Source organism: Trichosporon asahii (genome assembly GCF_000293215.1).
Source record: "Trichosporon asahii var. asahii CBS 2479 unplaced genomic scaffold scaffold00051, whole genome shotgun sequence".
NCBI classification, from domain to species: domain Eukaryota; kingdom Fungi; phylum Basidiomycota; class Tremellomycetes; order Trichosporonales; family Trichosporonaceae; genus Trichosporon; species Trichosporon asahii.
Genome location: NW_014040873.1, coordinates 526,262 through 545,460, shown reverse-complemented (window position 1 = coordinate 545,460; position 19,199 = coordinate 526,262). Strand labels below are relative to the sequence as shown.

Here is a 19,199-nt window from a genome sequence, read left to right as displayed (position 1 = left end):
CACTGGAATGAGGGAGACACCACACCGAGAAGCAGGTTGGGATACATATCGGAGTCGGACCCGGGATTCTTACATGCATGCCGAGAGATAAGCAACGCAGACATATGTATAGAATGATCATATCCTGTTGTTGTTCCTACTTATCAAACCTCTACTGAGACCTACTGATAATCGACAAGCCCCTCAACCAGCTTCATAGCAGCCAGCACGCCCTCCTCATCCCACTGCCGTCCCACAATCTGCACGCCAACGGGCAGTCCCTCCATCTTGCCCGCATCGTAGGCGGGATCCGAGCCGCCATAGACCCTCTTTTCGAGAATCGAGCTCCTCGCCTCCCCCTCCCCAATCTCCAGCCATCCCTCAGGCACTGCGTCCAAGTCTTTCCTCACCCTCGTAACGGGAATCACGCCAGCAGTGGTATCGAGCACGTTCCAGACACAGGTGCCAATACACAGCGGGGAGAGCATCTTGGTCCGCCCATGCTCCAGGGCCGGAACGGCCTGCGGCGGGCCCAGGACAAAGTCGAAGCCTTGCTGCTCCCAGGCTTTCGTCTTGAATTCCTTGTTCAGCTTGTTGCGCTGGGCGACCCATTCGAACAACTCTGAGGCGGACTTGGCATGACTAGTGGCCATGACGTGCGCGAACGTCTCGTCGCCGAGGACATTCTTGACTAGGCTCGTTGCGAGAGACAGGAGCCAGCGGGGCACGGACGAGCCCGCCGTCACGAGCGCGAGGGAGGGTTCCTTGGGATCCGGGCCAATGTTGGCCAACAGCTGCCTGTACCCGTCGGCGCTCGTCAGTGCCGCGAACACCTCGAACACCTTCCACAGAGCCGGCGGGTCCCACTCGACCACCTCGTGGCCCTCGGCGCGGAGCTTGGCGATAGTAATGTCCAGAGCACGGAGGAGGGCGGGCGACGTGCGCACCACCCCCGTCTCGCGGTAGTATCCGACCTTCATGCGCTTGGGCAGCGTCTTCTCGCGCCAGGGGATGGGGAGGAGACCCTCGGCTGCCATCTTGCCGTCTTCCAGCGCGCGGGTCGTCAGGTCCATCATTGCCTTGCTCGCGTAGATCAGATCGTCGACGTTGGACGCCATCGGGCCCGTGGTGGGCAGAATACTCTCCTGCCCTCGAACTACGGGGCGGTTGCCCAGCAGAGCCCACCGACCCACGGTCGGTTTCAGGCCACAGCAGCCAGAGTACAGCGCCGGGATGCGGAGCGAGCCGCCGACTGTGATATCAGTTAGAGAACACACATCGCCAACTGGATGACTTACTGTCGCTTCCCCAGCCGACTGGGGTTCCGCGCAGCGTGACGAGGGCCGCCTCGCCACCCGAGGATCCGCCGCAGGTACGCGACGAGTCATAGGGGTTGGTCGTCGTACCGAAGACGGGGTTGGAGCATTCGAAAGCGAGCAGGGTCTGGGGCACGCCAGTCTTGCAGAAGGGGATGCCGCCGCCGGCGCGGAAGAGCTTGACGAGCTGGGGGTTAGCTAACCACGCTCCTTTGCCAGCTACAGAAACGTCCGACCTGGGTCTAAGAGAGAGGCTGAGGCCTGGTTTGCAGACAGCAATGTCCCATGAGCGATACACCCCGAACATCAAACGCGCTAGTTTACACTAGCTTGATGCAAACTTCGGCAGAACCGAGGACAACCTCGCTTCATCTCACTAGACCGCTAGCGCAGAAGCTAGCCCGAGAAACACTCACGTTGGCTTCCTCCTCCGGGTCCGTGGTGGGATCGAAGCAGTACGGCGAGCAGCCGAGCGAGGTATCGACGCCGAGGATATTGTACGTGTCTGGATGTCAGCTAACCTCTTCTCCCGATTAGCTCAAGATTCTGGAGCGCCTGTGAACCATCTAAGCTCCGGAGCCACGTCTCTCGTGTGTGTCACGGACTGGCAGGCGGAGCAACGAATTGCCACGCCCGCTCTACCACTCGGCGTAGGCAATATCGGCCCGATTCTCAGACTCACCCTTGAAACTGGAGGGCAGGCCGTAGAAAGGACCCAGCTTGCTCGCATCCACGCCCGTCGCGAGTTCCTTATCCACGGCGCGGGCGGCTTCGAGGGCTTCAGTGAAGAGGGCTGGATGTCAGCTTGAGCGATACAGGTAGCTCACCCTCAGTGAGACAGTTGGTCTTCCTGTGCGCGGCGCAGGCGGCGCGGATCTGTCTGTCAGCTTCGACTGCTCAACGTGGGCTGGTGGTCGGATGGAACGGATTGCACCTAGCACTGGCGCTCCACCGGTGATGCGCCGAGATGGTCGCGCACTAGTTGGCCTTGAACCGCAGCGCGCTCGGCTTGTTCCGTGCTGGGCAGCGCCAAGCACACCGAGACCACAGGCGGACGCAGCATACCGACGAACCGATCAACAACACCGCTCTCGGATCCGTAGCGTCGGCGGCCGAGGGCGTTCAGAAGCATCCCACAGCACACGGCCCGAGCTCTGATCGACACTCACGAAGGCAGCAGTTACGGCCTCAGACGACCAGCCCTCCTTGCGCGCCTTGATGTTGGCTACGATGTCGGCGGTTCTGTCCGTCAGCTTTAAGTGTCCGCTACGCACAGCTGGATCGGGAGAAATGGAATCGCAAGGGAGTGGAGGAAGACTCACTTCGCGGACAGGATTGCCTTGTCCCCGGCCGGAGCCGGGCCGAGGAGGGCCTCGGCGTCCGAGACGAGGGCGTTGAGGTCGGCGAGTTTTCGCCGGCTGGCTTCTTGCGTCGTGAGTGTCATTTGAAGGAGTGTATCTGGTTGAATGAGATGAAAGGAGTGAGTGTGGGATGAGAAGAAGAGAAGACAGCCGGCCGTTGATAAAGGCAGTCACCTCTCTCAGACACAGAAGGGCGCCAAAGGGTCGGATGATGCGAGATCCGGTTACTTGATACTCGAGATGTGTGCGGGGATGCAATGTCCATTCCACTGACCATCCATCTCCGTCTGCATTCACTCAATCGCGCATTCCCCGCATGCTAGTCCGGCAAGCTGCAAGACGCGGTCATCCGGTCGCGTCTCTGCGTCTCTTAGCGCAAGCCAGAATGCGGCATCCTAGCTCTCGGTGATATCCAATATCCGGGGCCCTGCACTCCACCTCCACCTCGGACTTTGCCACGCGGCAGTCACATGTCGGTTCCGAAATCTGTTCTCCCACGGTGCACTCAACCCGAGCCTCGGCCCAGATCTCACTGCAGGCATGCAGGCAGCGCACATTCATGCCCGAGGCGGACTGCCCCCATCGCCGTCGGCCTCAAGTCATCTCGACTGCCGATCGACAGGCCACGGCACAAGGGCCACGAGTCGTTCTAGTCGTCACCACGCTGCTTCATCTTCATGTACGACGACTCGCTTTGCGCTCACAAGTGGGTCTAGTCACCTCCATCTCCACCATCTCTCTCCACTTGACAACCACCTCTTTCTTCACCACCACCACCCCATCTTCTCCTCCCCCCACCCCCATCCACTCGCCACCCCACTACCCCCGCTCCACCTCCACCCCCCGTCTCCCGCCCTGTGGCAATCAAAGAGCCTGCAACCGATCGACCAACTCGACTCCGCAGCGACTTTTTCTCCAACCTCCTCTTTCTCTTTTGCCGACCGACAGGCGCCCGTGCCCCCATTCCGTCGCTCAACCGCGAAACACACGGACCCCAGCACAGCAGCGCAGCACGCCAACTTGATCACCAACGCAAGCGTGCACTCTCGCTGAAGCAAATGCGATAAGCCTCTTAACCCGCGCTCGCTCCGATATCATCATCTGTACGACATCATGGACGAGGCCGCGCAGTACACCGACATTCTCGACGACGAGACCCTCGCGCCGCTGAAGCGCAACCACGCTTGTCTCCAGGTGCGTCGGATGTCGGCCGAGCGTTATCAGATAGGATCTTTCCGCCGGTCTCGATCCGATTGAGCGCTCTCTGCCTGCCCACCAGCTTATTTGATAAGATCGTAGCTAACCCCAGTGCAAAAAGCGCAAGGTCAAGTGCGACGCAGTACGCCCGACGTGCAACCCGTGTCTCCGCAGCCATGCGCACGCCGTCCGCTCCGCGCAGCGCAACAAGAGCAAGCCGCCCCCGCTCTCGTGCACTTACGCCGACGACGATGAACCCGAGCCTCTGGCAGCCGCGAATGGAGAGCGCAAGCGTGTCTCGTCGACAACGGCGGGGCCGAAGCGTGCCGCAATCGGCGGACCTGACAAGCTCACACGGGAGCGCGAGCGTCGTGCGGAGGAAGAGAGGGACACCTTGAAGGCGCGCATTGGTGAGCTATCGAGGCCGTTGCAAGCTAACCCGCAGCCGAGCTCGAGGCCAAAATTGCAACGTTGACGACGTCGGACAAGCCTTCAGTGTCGAACAGCAGATGGGGCGAGCCTCTGTCCAACTTCCAGATTCCCGCTCCGCAAATCAACGGCGTGCCAAGCGACACGCTCCCGTTCGTCTCCATCGAGGCCAGGGAAGCGGGCCAATTCCAGTCCTTCGACTTTAGCAACCTGCTCATGATGCCGATGAACTGGCCGAAGAACCTGCCCTCGCCCGCCGTGCTCGAGCACCTCATCGACATCTTCTTCCAGTGCGAGCCGCAAATCTCGCGCATCCTGCACCGCGACACGCTGATGGCGCGCGTGGCTCTGCCGCCTGCGCATCCCGACTTCCCATTCTCCGGCCTGCTTCATGCGATCTGCGCTGCCGCGGCTCCGCACACCGCTGTCGCGACGAGTATCCCGCCGCAGCAACTCGAGGGCGTGCGCCAGCGCCACATCGCGAGCGGCATCGACCTCGAGAACTGCGAGGACTTTGCGACTGCCCAGACCGAGGCGGCAGAGCGATGTATCCGCCACAAGACGGGTGCGTGCATGCTGGGCAGCGGGCCGTTCATCTTCGACGTGACGCGCGCCAACATGATCCTGTCCCTGACGTATTTGAACAAGGGCATAGCTCTCCGGTCCTGGATCATGTCCGCTGCTCCCGTGCGTCTCATCCACGCATTGGAAATCACGAACCGCAACCTGCGTACCGGGGGCAAGCCGCCCATCATGGGTGCGCCGGCGACAGACCGGGAGCGCGAAGAGCGTTTAGCCACCATCTGGCTGACGTACATGTACGACGTGGGCTTTGCGGTGAACGCGTGCTGGACGCCCATCTTCAACATTGACACGATCTACAATGCGCTCCCCACTAGTGCGACCGAGTTTGCAAAGAAACAGCACCTCGGCGCATCCATGGCCGGTAACCCGCAGACGGCCCACGAGGCGGACGTCATGGTCCACCATCCCGTGCACGACGCGTTTGTGCTCGCCGTCAAGGCGAGCATGCTCTTTGGCCGCGTCAGCAAGTGGCTCGGGACATGGAAGCAACGGCACGTGCGCGCCGGGGACGCGCAGGACGCGCTCTCTGCGCCGTCGTTCGTGCAGCTGAACGCGGAGATCATGGCGTTCCAGCTCAGCGTGCCTGCAGCGTTCAAGAACATCTACAAGCTGGTGGACAGCGGGGACCTGACGCCGTTCAACGCGGACCTGTTGTCGCTGCACATTTTCCCGAACACAGCGCTGCTGCTGCTGCACGAGCCTCTGATCGACTGGAAGGGGCCCGAGAACAGCGCGATGCGGCAAGTACAGAAGTCGTTCGAGGCGATCGTCGGCCTGCTGCACCTGATCCCGTCGCAGCTCGACCTGAGCCTCGTGCTCACGCCGCTGCTGATCTTCTGCCTGTTCACGACGGGGCGGATCATCACGCTCTTCATCGGCCGGGCGGGGAAGGAGGAGGCGTACGCGCACAGCATGCGGTGGAAGACAGACCTCGGCGTCATCCAAGCCGTCATGGAGCGGTATGGCACGAAGCACTCGATCGGTGTGTTGCTGGGCGAGTTCCTCAAGGTGCACATGCAACTAGGCGGCGAGCCGGAGCATATGGACGACATGTGTGCGCGGCGCATGCGCGACGTGTGCGCCACCTCTAGTGTTGGGGAGCTGAACAGTGGGAGCGGGTACGGCGCCGTCGACGGCCCCGGCAACCCCGAAACGGGGGGTACGGGGTACGAATCGCAGTCGCAGTCCCAGTCACAGAGCGCTGGCTCGGGACCCTCGACCACGTCTATCCCCGGGCTCAGCCCGCCGACAAAGGGCAACTCGGGCACCTCGGCGTCCGTCGGCCAGACACCAGAGAGCGTAGACGCGGTCGACTTTGAGACCCAGGCGCGCACCTACTTCCCCCCCAGCAACGATAACAGCGGCACCATGTCGATAGACGAAGCGACGAATGGCGGGTTCATGAATCTGAACGGCGGCTTTTCATTCACGCCGGGATCGCACGCTTCCTCGGGCTCGACACCTAATGGTGCCAACGCCTTCGGAGGCGCGTTTGGCACGCTCGGGGGCAGTGGGAGTGGACAGGGCATTGACCCGGCCTTGCTGGATATTCTGGACCCGACGGGCAGTATCCAGGCCCATCTCTCGCAGGGACACAAAGGCGAGACGAGCGCCGAGGCGTATGTCCGTACCCTGCTCGATGGGAATGGGGGCGGGGACGTCGTGAATCTCCTGGGCAGCACGGGGCTGTAATTCGTTTTGGTTTAGACTAGTTTTTTGCCTCCCCGTTTGAATCTAGCAAGGGAAGAGAATGTGCTTGGTGTAATAAGTAAGGATCTATTTAAAAGGGGCACGTGCCAATCTTTGTACGCGCGTCGCCGGGAATATGTAACAGTAATACCACTCGAATGCGACAACCTATCCGCTCAGTACTTGGCCAGCTATCAGCCTGTCTCGCGCAACCACTACTCACTGAGCAGTCAGAGGGAGTCAACCTCGGCCCTCTAACGACGGGTGGCGACACTCACTCAATAACGCTGGGCCTCGAGCTGGGCTTCGGGCTGGGCTACGGGCCGCGTCTGGCGGCTGGGCTTCGGGCTTTGCTTTCGGCCTTCAGCGCCTTTCGGCCAGTCTCGACCCAACAGAAGGACTTGCGGAGCGGCGATTGCCCGCAGCCACTTGGCTCTGCGGAAGACCTATTCGCCGCACATTCCTCACTTAGCACTCGGGGCCCGCTTGATCGTACGCTGGCGGTGGTCCAGACTTTGGTCCACACTCACGTACACGCTTCTGGACACGTATCTGTCCCGGACCGATGAAGAGTGTCCATCTACTGCAGGACAGAGAGGCACGCCGTAAGGGGTCTTGGATAATCGACCCAAACCTCTGGGACCCAAAACTCTGGACCCAGACTCACAGAACCCTACTCATCTGAGCACTCACAAGCCAGAAGTTGGCGCACACTGCCGCCCAAGTCGCCCCGAGCAGCACTTACTGCATGTCATGGCTTGATCACGCCCCACTCTCTGGCCGAATCGGCAGCCTTGCAGCACACGCTCGAGCTCGCGCCCACCTCGCCCATCTCGCCATGCGAGTTCGCGTCGAGATACGACGCGAGCTGGGGAAGAGAGGTGCCGGGCCCGCAGTGTCCGCGATGGCGCCGGTGAACCTGCTGGTTTACCTGTTGGCGTGGGAGTCGGCAGATGCGATCGAGACATTTTCAGCGGAGTGGCCGCTCCTCGAGCCTGGACCAGTCCGGTCAGTGCAATGGCCGCTGAGCCAGTGATCGACGCAAACGTTGCTCGTAAGCATGGGCACCGTGCTCAAGGTGCTTCCCGCGTAGTCGCCGCTGCGATCGACAGCCTACTTATCTATGCTGAGTGCTCCCCTCAATGTCCGGACCACTCACAAGATGGCCAGGTAGGAGGAATGCATCCGTGGAATCTGCCGGGAAACGACGCGTGAGCGCGTGCGACGAAGCGGCGAGGACGCGAGAGGCGAGGAATGTGGCGTCACCTGACTGCCCGCTCGATTTTTGCTGGCAGGTCTTGACGAGAGAGATCTGGCTTACCGGAGCATAGATGCGATGCGATAGGACTGAGATATGAGCCAGCGGCGCCCGCACACCGGCCACGAGACGTAATGCGCCAGATCGGGGCTGGTGACCAGCGAGGGCGAGCGTCTTAATCTTGGGAACCAGAACAGTGGGTCGACGATCACCGACGGAAGTTACGGCCGTCGTGTGAGACCTAGTCTCAGCCGGCGAGAGTCACGCGGGGACTCACCACGCGATACACACTGCGCTACATTCGCGACGGGCGTGCCGGTGCGTCGGGTCGGCCCGACTGAATGCTGGGTTCCGTGGCTTTGGCTGAATTGGAAGATGAAAGTGGGGTGCCGGCGTGGGATGACCAGGTGGACACTGCTGCTGATTGACCATCCTGAACCGTAACCGCAGCGTTCAGAGAGGCCCCGACGTCATGCAGATCTTTTGATGCCCCACAGACAGCCTGCGGAGCAACGTAGAGACGACTCTTTTGTTCGAGCTCGCAAACGTGCGCCGCCGTGTGGATCTCGGGAGGCTGCTGCATGCTTATGCGGTATGTGCTGCGACATAAGCTTATTCAGCGCGTCCAAGGCGGTAGCTTGCTGTTCTTCCTGCTCATTCGTCTGCGTCAGCACAACGACGGTAGACCTAGGCTCAGAAGTTTGCACGGTATGAGGCGCTTCTCCAAGGGCTCAGTGAGGGCCCGTAAGGGCCGGTTCAAGCGAGTGAGGGTTCACCTTCCGCCTCGGACTTCTGTCGCAGCTATCAAGGCTCAGCAACCCTGCGCTTCTGTGAACGTCAGTGAGTCGAGATTGGGCGAATACGTTGGCGTAGCGTGTAGTGACTACTTGCACGCTGAACGCCGCACAGGGGTCATCCTCCCCGACAGGTCCGCCCCGAAGAGTCGGGCTTCGGGGATCACAACGGTGCGACTGCAGGGTGCACCGCCAGGAAAGATGCGGGGCTGTGGAGTCCTGGATGTACTGAGCCTGTAATGTTCCGAAGATACGCCGGTATTCCGAACTCCCTGTCTGTCCGTATGCCAGATCCGCATGGCGTCGTCGTTGCTGGGTTCTAGCGTCACTCGTGTCTTCCGGTTGGGATGTCGGGTTAAGGCTGCCTACCCTCAACGGCCTGTTACGGCCTCGTGCCCCAGCCGCCCCTTACGTACTGCGGCGACGGTGGCGGCTTCGTCCCAGCCGGGTCCGTCGGCACCGGAAGGAAGACCGAGTTACTGCCGGTGGGTCGTAGGGAAGGGAACGAACTGGGAGACATGCGTGGGAGCAGCTGTATTCACTGCAGGTTGTGAGGGACAGATCTCATGACCTTTCGGCAGTCGGGCTGGCGCTGTCGGGGCAGGCGTTTGGGGGAGAGAGAAGGCGTCGGTGTCTTCCCTGGAACCCCTAACACGGCGTCGTGGGTGGGCGTGTGCCCTGCAGGCCGCAGAACGTGCCTGTGAGCTCTGCCTTTCTCTGTCGCGTTCCTGTGGCTCAACTGGATATCCTTGGTTGGTCTTGGCTGGATTCGATTGTGTTTGCCTGAGGTGTGCCTGGTGAAAGAAGAAAGTGCAAGATGTTGAAAGGGGAAAGGGCAACGTTGCGTGGCGCTGTGTGGCGTTTTCATCGAGGTGCCTGCGGAATGTGGCACCTCATGGCTGGCGGGCCCGTAAGCGTACGAGCGCACACCGACCAGTCGTCCACCGCTCTGCGGTCGCCGGCGGTAGTTGAATTTCGAAGTCACAGGTTGATTTCGAAACAGGCTGTGTTTCGCATGCTTCAGGCTAAAGCACGATGTGGCGCATGCAAAGATGACCCGGAGCACCCCTTTTCTGGTCAGGCTGGTTGGCCAGGTCACCCGGACCAGGTCGGGCGGAGCCGTTCTGGCGACAAACCCGAAACCAAGCGAGGGTTTGTCTCAATCTGATCTGGCACAGCCGTGTGAATGGGATAAGAGTGTGCTCGCTTAGATCGCCGTCGCTCGGAGTGTCCTGCAACACGACCATGGGCTGACGGTGCGTCCGAGCGCAGCAGAGGAGGCAGTGAAGGCTGTCAGTTTGGGAAGAGGGAGCGGTGCAGGGGTGCTGCTCTGATGTCACGGCCCAAGCTCCCAGACATTCCGCTGAGGGAACACTTAGAGCTGCGGGTAACTCATGCGGCCGCCCTCAAGCCTTACTCCTCTGGGATGGATACTCCCACGCAGCGAAGACTTCGACTGCAGGGTGGTGCCTGTTTACGCCAGTACGGCAGAACGTAGCCAGCCTGCTACTGCCGTACGGGCCGTTCTCATGGCTGACCAGGGCTGCATATGGGAGCGTGCACGGTTCGTGGCTCGATCTGGTCGCATGGCTGTTTTCATGTCAGATTTGAACCTGTGATCGATCTGTTCGGTAGCGCTGGTGGCGACCGCCTTCAGTACCAACCCCTACGGCAAACATAGCAGATTGGACGCCTAAACGATGTGGCCATGTGTACTCCAGCTTTCCTTCACCAATGCTCTCGCTCGGAAGTCTCGCGTCAACTGTGCATCCTCGTACCTCACTGATTTGCTTTGTTTGACCTAAACTCAGCATATCCATACTGTCTGCGTCATCTTCCAGATGCTACTTGAGTGTTGAAGAAGACCGCTAACATGCTTTGAGCGCCGGAGTAAGGCTGGGCAGGGCTGGTAATATACCAGAGGCGTGGGTGTGGCTGAATCGCAGTCTGGACTGAATTGGTGTTTTCGCTCAATACGCTCCAAGGCTCTTACACAATCATTCGCAAGATGCAGAGATAGACGACGTGCAAGGTTTACACGACGGCCAGAGAGAACATCACTTGACAGAGGAGCGGGCATAGCTCCGCCTTAGGCGTCGGGTCCGGTTAGTGGGGAGCGGAAGCCATTTTGGCAGACGATTCGGAACGTTGCAGTTTGCTTTCAACCAGAGCCGCGGACCCACTGCAGTTCCAGAGTATTGGGTCATACCGGCCCCCGACACGCCGGACCCACTGCGCCGTGCACCAAAGGTTGCTAGTGGAGACAGCCGCCTGCATGTGCCAGACGTTACAGGCTCAGGATCAGATACCCTTACAGCTTCGGCCTGAGAGTAAAGGTTTTCTTGCGGAATGCGAGGCGTTTCTCGAAATCGAATACTCTCGTCCATCACCGTCTTGAACTTGCGCCGTTATCAAGTGTTCTGCCAATCTCGGTTTGTCCAACAAATGGAGCAAGCGGTCATACGATGGAGGACCCTAGCGTACCTGCCCGGCCAGGCCATCGACCGGTCTTGCACGGTCGAGGCGCCAGATGAGCATAGCAGGCTTGTCTATATACAGGTCGTCATGGCTTGTCGGCACTGCAACCTCGTGAATGATTTGCCGAGAGTGCCCCGCCCTGACCGGCTCCTGGACAGCTAGCTATTAGGCGATGATCAAACATGCCCTTGACATGAAGGGCTTTGAGGGTTCAATTCCTGATTGAGGCGCTTTTAAATTGTCACTTGTCTCCACACATACCTTTGATCCTTATCCTCTTCACCGGACTGGCCGCTAATCGGCAAGGCAATGCTAGCTGTCAACAGGAGATCCCTGATGTCATGCCCTCGGACACCATCTTGACCCTTCCACCTACCCTGCAGATAACCCCTCAACACCCTCCGCCATCGACTCTTCCACATACCGCGTTCTTGACTGACCCGTAATCACAGTCCGGCCTCACCCACGGCGAGCCAAACAGCCTGGGCGTTGGCCCGCAAGACGCCTGAGTGTGTGCCGCAAAGTGTCTAAGGTCCTACAGGCTGGGTTGGCCGAGGGCCGACTAGGAGAGAATACGGAGCAACATTCAAAGGTAATCGCGAGGTCAATTCCAGTACCTGCCAGGACCACCCAGGAGATGCTATCATCCAGTCATCACCTGCCATCGGGTCTATTCGAAGCCCTCCAGACAGCCACGCCGTCTGCAAGCGTCCTGCGGGGCGTCACAAGTAGTGGGATCTATAGCTTGCAACTTTCCATAAAAGATATGCATGCATAGTAATGGTTTTGACGTTTCTCTTTCCGTTTTGCGGTCGCCGTTCCTCGACTCGACCATTTGAGCGCGGCACTCGACTTGCGCAGCTCGACTGACGAAACCTCTCAAACGCGCTGCTCAGTCGCTCCGACTGACCGAGCCGCCCCGACACTCGAATCGTTTCGCGGTCTTTACGTTCGTCACTATAATTCAAATCAGCACTACACCCAGCAAGTCGCAACTTGCCATCCAGCCAACCACAACTCGAAAAGCCGACTGTACAACTGACCCTACCTAGCGACATCTCAGCATTCGGCACAGACATTGATTTTCGCCACCGACATCGCCTTCCCTCCTCACAACGACGTCGTCATCTCGACTTTCCTCTACCAGCTCTTGACTCCCCCATCGCACCTCCACGCTCGACCCTCCTCCCCGCCATTCTCTTGCAAATAATCTCCGTCTCACGCTCCCATTGACATTGCGCACGAGACACTGCCGGTCAGGCACAATCAATTAAACCACCGTATCGACCTTCTGGCATCGCAGTGATCCACCTCGACTCTGACCTTCCGCACCTGTCTCGTCTGCTGCGCGGCTCGGCCCTCCTACCACTGCATTCCGGTGCCGCATCTCCGACATCCGAACATTTGGGAGTGCGCGATCTGTGATTGTCGATTTCAGAGTGGAACAAGATCCCGTTCAACAATAGCCCGGCCGCGACCGGTGACCTGTGACGCTGGACGCCAGACACCCCAGACGCCGACCAGCAACGCCCGACGCCAACATCTACTGCTACAGCAACGCAAGAAGCAAATCGCTCTCTGCCACCTGCGTCATCACCTTCTGCTGCCTGCTCAACGGATTGTCGTTCCCCACGGATCACACAACGTTCCAGTGAGTTTACTCCGTTCCGCCCCCTGTCCGTGCCTGCATACGTTTCCGTCTTCCTTCCGTCTCGCTCCTTTGCTCTTCCTGTTCCCCCTTGACCCCTGTACCGTATCGTGTTTCTCCTATTGTCGATTTTATCATCGTCGCCGCCTCGTTCCTTGCTGTACGAGCAGGTGATGCGGGTGTCCGGCTGGGTGCCTGGATGGTCGTGCCTCGAGAGAAGCTTAAATGACATGGACTGCCGAGCGCAGAGCAGCTGCATGCCTCCTTTGAGCCGTTCTGCAGCTCTTCAGCGCTATCTCTGGACGCAGAAGAATATCTTTGGTGCCTGGAGAACTCATCTCCTGGCGTTTCGGTGTGGCTGCTTCTGGCCCGTTACGAGTTCTTCCCTACCCTCCCTCCCAGTTCTTCCTTACGTTTGCTCGTGGTATGGGGAGGTCGCGAGATCTTGCGCCATACATCTGGCGCGTTTGAGAAGGAGTGGGGTGATAAGCCCGAACATGAGGGGAGCTGGGAGAGGCTCGCCAAGATGTCGTGGGCAGCCGGTGATATCCAGATGCGGAAGTGCGCCGGCCAAGGTACCATATAGGTACCGAGGCACACCGCCGGCGACGGCCAATGGCGCTGCTATCTACTGCGGACCAGGTGTCTGGCGCACACCCAGACTGCGTCTCCTCCTCGTCATGCCTAAACCAACGGCTTCAGGTACGAAGCAGCAGGTACGCTGGCTAGGTACGAGATCGAAATCAGAGACAAATTTCGAGCCATTCGATATTAATTGTCTGTGGCACCACAACGCCGCGTCACTTTTTCCGTTCTTCTATTGTTCTCGGGATTGGCCTGCAGATTCGCCTGGCGCGATTTGCCAGACCTGCACGGCTTGTCTGGGCTTCCGCTCGTCATGCGTCACAGTCACACCTGCGTGCACGACCTCTCTCATCATTCTGGCACCGGGATTGGGGCCTTGGACATTGCCCCGTCCCAGCCCAGCCTCCTAGGGATGTGGTTGGCGCTTCTGGAAGCCCGGACCGTTTGTCCGGTCGGACCCGGCCATGCGCTCATGCGCTCATGACATGCTGAGGGCTGTTGACTGTGCACACCGAAACCAGTCCAAGCGTCGGGACGCAGGTACCAAGAGTAGTCACTTGCGCGCACGAGTGGCCGCCCGCGTACGACGCACGGGTTGCAGCTCCCTCGTGTTTCCTCACGGACGTTGGGGCTCGTCACCTGGGACTCTGGGTTTGCGCTTCCACTGCTTACTGCGCTCGAGCTCTTCCTTCCTCAGCGAAAAAAGAACATCTCAGCTGCATTCCACGAGAAGCGCCTCCCCGTCTTGCTCTGGGGATGAGGGGAGAGGGGGCCATGCACGAGTCAGCTGTGGAGGGCAACGAAGACCAAGCACTGCTTGATACGACAGCTCAGCTCTGAACTGAAAGAAAGGCGGCGCGAGACAAGACGGCAGTGTAAGGTCGCAAGGGCCAAGGGGAAACTCATCGCACTCGGCCCAGTTGTCCTTATATGCTGTGTGCTTCATGCTTGACAACGATCTCTTCTCCCTTGTTTACTTTCTTTTGTCACGATCTTCACCCGCCCCAGACGATCAGCTAACGCCCCCCAAGGCCTTTTGGCGTAGCCGTGGTCGACCAAGTAATTCCATCAACGCTCCATTGTCCTCCCCGCACCGAACTCACTATCAAACACATTGCTCGTCATTGTCTAGTGCGCACGACAGGCAGTAGAACAAAGGTCGTCAAGCTCAACAGGGCCCTGTGTTTCGCCGAGTGACGTCTCGCTTAACGAACACATCACCGTGTCCTCGTCCGTCTCAAGGCGTCGATCTACATATACTTTTGACCAGCCAGCCTTTGTTTTCTCTTGTCTCCTTCATCAACAATATCCTCCTCCCCATCCCATCCTCATTCTTCCTCGCCATCTCCATCCGCCATCGGAGCATCCAAGCAACGAGGCGGCTTCTGTTCTCGGCACTCGACTCGAACGGTATCTCTCGCTCAAACCCGCGTCTCCGACGAGAAGATCGCCGCTGACGGATAAGGCAACCTCGTTGAGCCATTAGGTGAGTGGCGCTCTGGGGAAGCCCATAGGACAGGCAAAACAAGTTAGAGTTTGGGTCGATGCTGACTGCGAGCGCCATAGTCAAGGGACGAGGTCCGAAGTCTGTTCGTCCGTCGACGTCCCGCATTCGACATCCCGGATTCGATATTCCCTCGTGCCACACGCTCGACAGCTTCCACCAACCCGAACTGGAGCGACTTGTGAGACCTGGCAACGCCATCGCCTACGTCGTGCATACCGACTAGCCCGCCGCTCTCGGTCAGCCGCTGCGATCTCATACCTCATCTTCCGGAACCGTCGCAGCCGTCTCAGTCGATCAACCGACCTTCACTCCAGCCCACAGCAACACCGATCTCTTCCCCTTCGGCACCCACCGGCAACGCCCCAGTATATCTTTGAAGTTTGTGTCAGTCAGTGAGTGCTGCCTGACCGCGATTCAATCAATCCGTCTCGGTTATTCCCGTCCCTATCACACGGCGAAAGAGGCTTGAGGGCATCCAACCACGAGGAGGTGTGCTGAAGGGTCTGGTGTGCGCACGGCCCTCGTGGAGAGGAGTACGCTGTGTGTCTCGTGTCTGTGTCATCGTGCCTCGTGTTGCCACCCCCTGTGCTCACTGCGCGCCGCCCGCCTCGGCCGCTCTGCCGTTGTGCTGGTCTCCGCGTTCCTCCTCGAAGCTCTTTCGCTGCTGGCTGCTCGCCGCCACGCCCAGACCTCCGACCCCCTTCTGCACCTGTCATCTCCTCTCGATCCTCTCCCCTCCCCCGGCCACTCACTCCTCTGCTCTTCTCCTCTAGCTCTCTCCTCTGCTGCTCTTACACCTGCTGCCTTCCTTCTCCGCTTTCCATCACCCCCAAGGCGTCCCCTTCTCGACGCCACCACCCACGACGCCACAGCTTTCCGCACCACACCTACCTCGACCACTCCTCTAGTACATAGTCCTAGAGGACGGAGCGCACCTTCTCAACTTGACGTCAACAAACACCCTTCTTCATATCCACACCTACACACACACACACTGTCCCTCTTCGCTGTCCCTCTCTGTGTCTTCGCTGTCTCATTCATTCCTTCCCTCATCAGCTGTTGTTTGTTGTGCGCTTATCTGACACCGAAACAGACTTTCACACAGAGATCCGCCAATCCTCCACCAGCCACTTAACATGGCAACTCCGAACTCAGGCCCACTACGGGTTACGCGCCAAAGCATATCCCACATTGACATGCCTCCAGCCACGCGTCCCATCCTCGCACACCGTCCTCACACCTCATCCCTCCTCCAGCTCCACCCAAGCTGCTGCTCTCTCGTCATCAGAGAGCTCTTCAAGCCTTCCCCCGGCTCCTGTCATCGACCCTTCCCTCCTCGCCGCCCCCATTCCTCCTCCTCTCGTCAATGGTGGCATCAACCTTGCCATGGTCGCTCCCGCCTACTCTCCCCAGGTCACCTCATCATCATCCGCCGGGGACCACCGCGAAAATGACCAGGACTACTTCGGTCCTATTGCTGGTTCCTCCGCTGCCGGCCCCAGCAACCAGTACAAGGACGACAAGGCACCGATACAGCAATGGGATGGCTTCACCGTTCCCCCACCTGCCACCCTGCCAGACTGGCAGCAGCAGCCCCCCACTGCTGGGGAGCCGTCTCGACCTACTCAGGACCCGGATGCTCCCTACGATCTCGCCCGCAAGAAGGACGGCAAGATCGCTCGCCCTCCCAACGCCTGGATTCTCTACCGCTCCGAAATGCTCAAACACCTCAGTGAGGGCAAGCCCGTCGAGGGATTAGAGGCGGCGTTAGAGGAGCTCGACAACCCCACCGAGGACCCGAAGGACGGCAAGAAGTCCAAGAAGTCGAACAAGAAGGCGCCGGCCAAGGGCTCACAGGAGCTCATTGGGCAGCTTGGCGGTGGCAAGGGCGGTCGCGGCCTGCCCCAAGCCGAAATCAGCCGCGTTATCAGCGTTCTATGGAAGAGAGAAGACCCCGAGCGTCGTCGCCACTACGAAAATCTGGCGGCCCAGGCCAAGGAGGAGGTGAGTCCCCATTCCGTCACCCCACTTTCAGCTTTGGTTGCTGTGCAATGCTTAAAGATCACTCAAGTGACTTGCATTCGCATGCTCGCAACAACCAAAACCAATCTCACGCATTAAGGAGTGCAGTGCTGACTTTGTAAGCATAAAAAACTCTACCCTGGTTACAAATTTCAACCTATGCGCAAGGATGAGAAGGCGGCGCACAAGGCGGCGAGGCAGCGCGAGCGCGACGTGTGCCGTCGTACTAAGGCTGGGGATAAGGGTGAGTGATGGTGGCCCAGTGGCGCTCAGTGTCCGTTGTCGATAGCATTCGTGTCATTGGTGCGACCTGAGACACGCGGCAGAGGACAATGGGCACGACTTGTGATCTGGACGAAGCCGGGACCTGACAATTCATCACAGCTGCCACCAAGATTACACGCCGTCGTAACTCGCGTCACAAACGCTCCCCTTCCAATGAGTTTGGCTCGACGCACATGGATCGAACGGATTCGTGCTCCAGCCTGTCTTCCGAACAGGGCGGATACTTCCACGGCGTGCCTTTTGATACCCTGGGTCCTCACCGTGAGTGGCGCTCTTCTGGCTCATATGACCTGCAACATCACAAGAGCATTCCCGCAAGCCCTCGGCGGCTTTGCTGCCGACATTCCTGCATCCATCGCAGGGCGGGGCTTGCTGGGCTGCAATGCTGACGCCTCCACCCTCGAATTTCTTTCGGCAGCTGACGTTTTCGCAGACGGCTACCCCCCTTACATGTCGGCCGCCCAGCCCCATTCAACGCCTCTCATGGGTCACCTCATGTCGACGCAATTCCCCTCGAGTTCCCGTTCCGGCTCTATCGCACTTTCTCTCCCCGGCACCTCGAGTTCACCCGAGCACCACCACGATTTCGGCGTTGAGCGCAGCGTGCCCATGTTCGCTTCACAGTCCGACATGTCGTACGACACTCTGCAGCAGAGCATCGAGTTCAACGACGCTCACCCCATGATGGGTTACTCGACTATGGCGAACGGATATGGCAACTCGGCGTATGTTCCTGGACGCCCACTCCCGTACGGCCAGCCGATCACTGCGGGAGGACGGCTAAATCACAACATACCTGCAGCTACGCCATACCAGTTCACCCCCATGAAGGTGCCCACGGAGTACCTCTCACACGTCCAGGGCACCAACGAGTACACGGACGACACCATCACGGACCTCGCGGCTGTTTGGTGTGACATTGAGGAGCCGCCCGTGCCTTCGCCGGCACCGGCTGCAACGGTCATCCCCGCTACCATCGGGGGCCAGAATGGCCAGACTTGGGCCGAGCACCAGCGTGTTGAGAGCGCCAACATGCCGCGCATTCCCATGGCTCCCCCTGGCGCGGGCCCGGAGGCCGGCTACTCTGTGCCTCAGTTCGTGAACCAGTACGAGAACGGCTCCGGCGGCATTGTGACTCCGCAGCCTGGTCACCTCGAAGTGCCACGGATGGCAGCCAGTGTCCACAGCTCGCCCCTCAGCCAGCCGATTTTCTTTGATCCCTCCAAACAGCCGCAGCATGGTGTGAAGGCCGAGCACACGCCGAGCCCATCAATGCAGCATGCGATGACGCAGCGTGCCCAAGGAGGCGACACGCTCGGCCAAGGTCTCATGCCCTCCCCCGTCGACCAATCGTTCCCTCAGAACGTCATCCTCCGCCCAGTGCAGCAGGGCCCCGTCGCCTCTCCTCAGCCAGCCTCAACGTACTACGACGCTAACAGCCCGTCGAACATGCTCGTCCCGAGGCACTTTTCCAACTCGATCTTCCCTCTCTCGCCGACGGGAACCCAGCTTCCCTCGTGGGCGCAGGACAGGTCGTTTTCGTCCTCCAGCCAGCAGGCACAGATCATGCCCTCCATGTCGATGACTCCGGGACAGCTTCTCGGAGACGACTGGGAGGACGTCCCCAAGCCGCCAGCCAACCTCGCCAGCCCGGTGCCCCTCAGCCAGTCGGCACCCGCTGGCACGATGATGCAGCCGAGTCAACGACGCGTCGTGACCGGCTTCGAGAATCCAGCAGTCTGAAAATTGCCAAAGCACCCCAGCACCCAATGTCACCTTCTCCCCAGATCTAGGCCCCGAATCACTCCCCAACCATTACACACGAGCGTTGTCGAGTCCGTTTCACCGCCCCCGAGACGTCAAGAACATTCATACCCACACCCTATCGCACGAGTTTAATATAGCTGGCCCTCTCTAGACTCTGCCCAGCTCAAGATCCTTGAATCACGCCGAAGCAACTGCAGCCAGTATCTCTTTCTTCCATTTGTCCGAATCCATATTTTGCTTTTCGCTCGTTCCTCTTTACGCCTCAGCCTTGCGCGCGCCGCGTGCCGCGCCGGCTCGCC

General features: G+C 59.6%; 3 protein-coding genes across 3 annotated transcripts; 2 read left to right on the top strand and 1 right to left on the bottom strand.

The window, feature by feature from the left end:
* Positions 1–161: 161 nt before the first annotated feature.
* A1Q1_02595 (uncharacterized protein) lies at positions 162–2,739 on the bottom strand (the record flags this gene model as incomplete). Its single annotated transcript, XM_014323856.1, has 6 exons — positions 162–1,231; positions 1,278–1,556; positions 1,978–2,073; positions 2,123–2,171; positions 2,465–2,537; positions 2,618–2,739. The coding sequence occupies 6 exons, from the start codon at positions 2,737–2,739 to the stop codon at positions 162–164; spliced, it is 1,689 nt and encodes a 562-aa protein (XP_014179331.1).
* Positions 2,740–3,769: 1,030 nt separating this feature from the next.
* A1Q1_02594 (uncharacterized protein) lies at positions 3,770–6,559 on the top strand (the record flags this gene model as incomplete). The annotated part of the gene is made up of 3 exons (XM_014323855.1): positions 3,770–3,850; positions 3,975–4,263; positions 4,350–6,559. 3 exons carry the CDS (start codon positions 3,770–3,772, stop codon positions 6,557–6,559), a joined length of 2,580 nt encoding a protein of 859 aa, XP_014179330.1.
* A 9,403-nt stretch (positions 6,560–15,962) lies between these two features.
* A1Q1_02593 (uncharacterized protein) lies at positions 15,963–18,876 on the top strand (the record flags this gene model as incomplete). The annotated part of the gene is made up of 5 exons (XM_014323854.1): positions 15,963–15,992; positions 16,033–16,830; positions 16,972–17,092; positions 17,233–17,394; positions 17,441–18,876. 5 exons carry the CDS (start codon positions 15,963–15,965, stop codon positions 18,874–18,876), a joined length of 2,547 nt encoding a protein of 848 aa, XP_014179329.1.
* Positions 18,877–19,199: the final 323 nt, after the last annotated feature.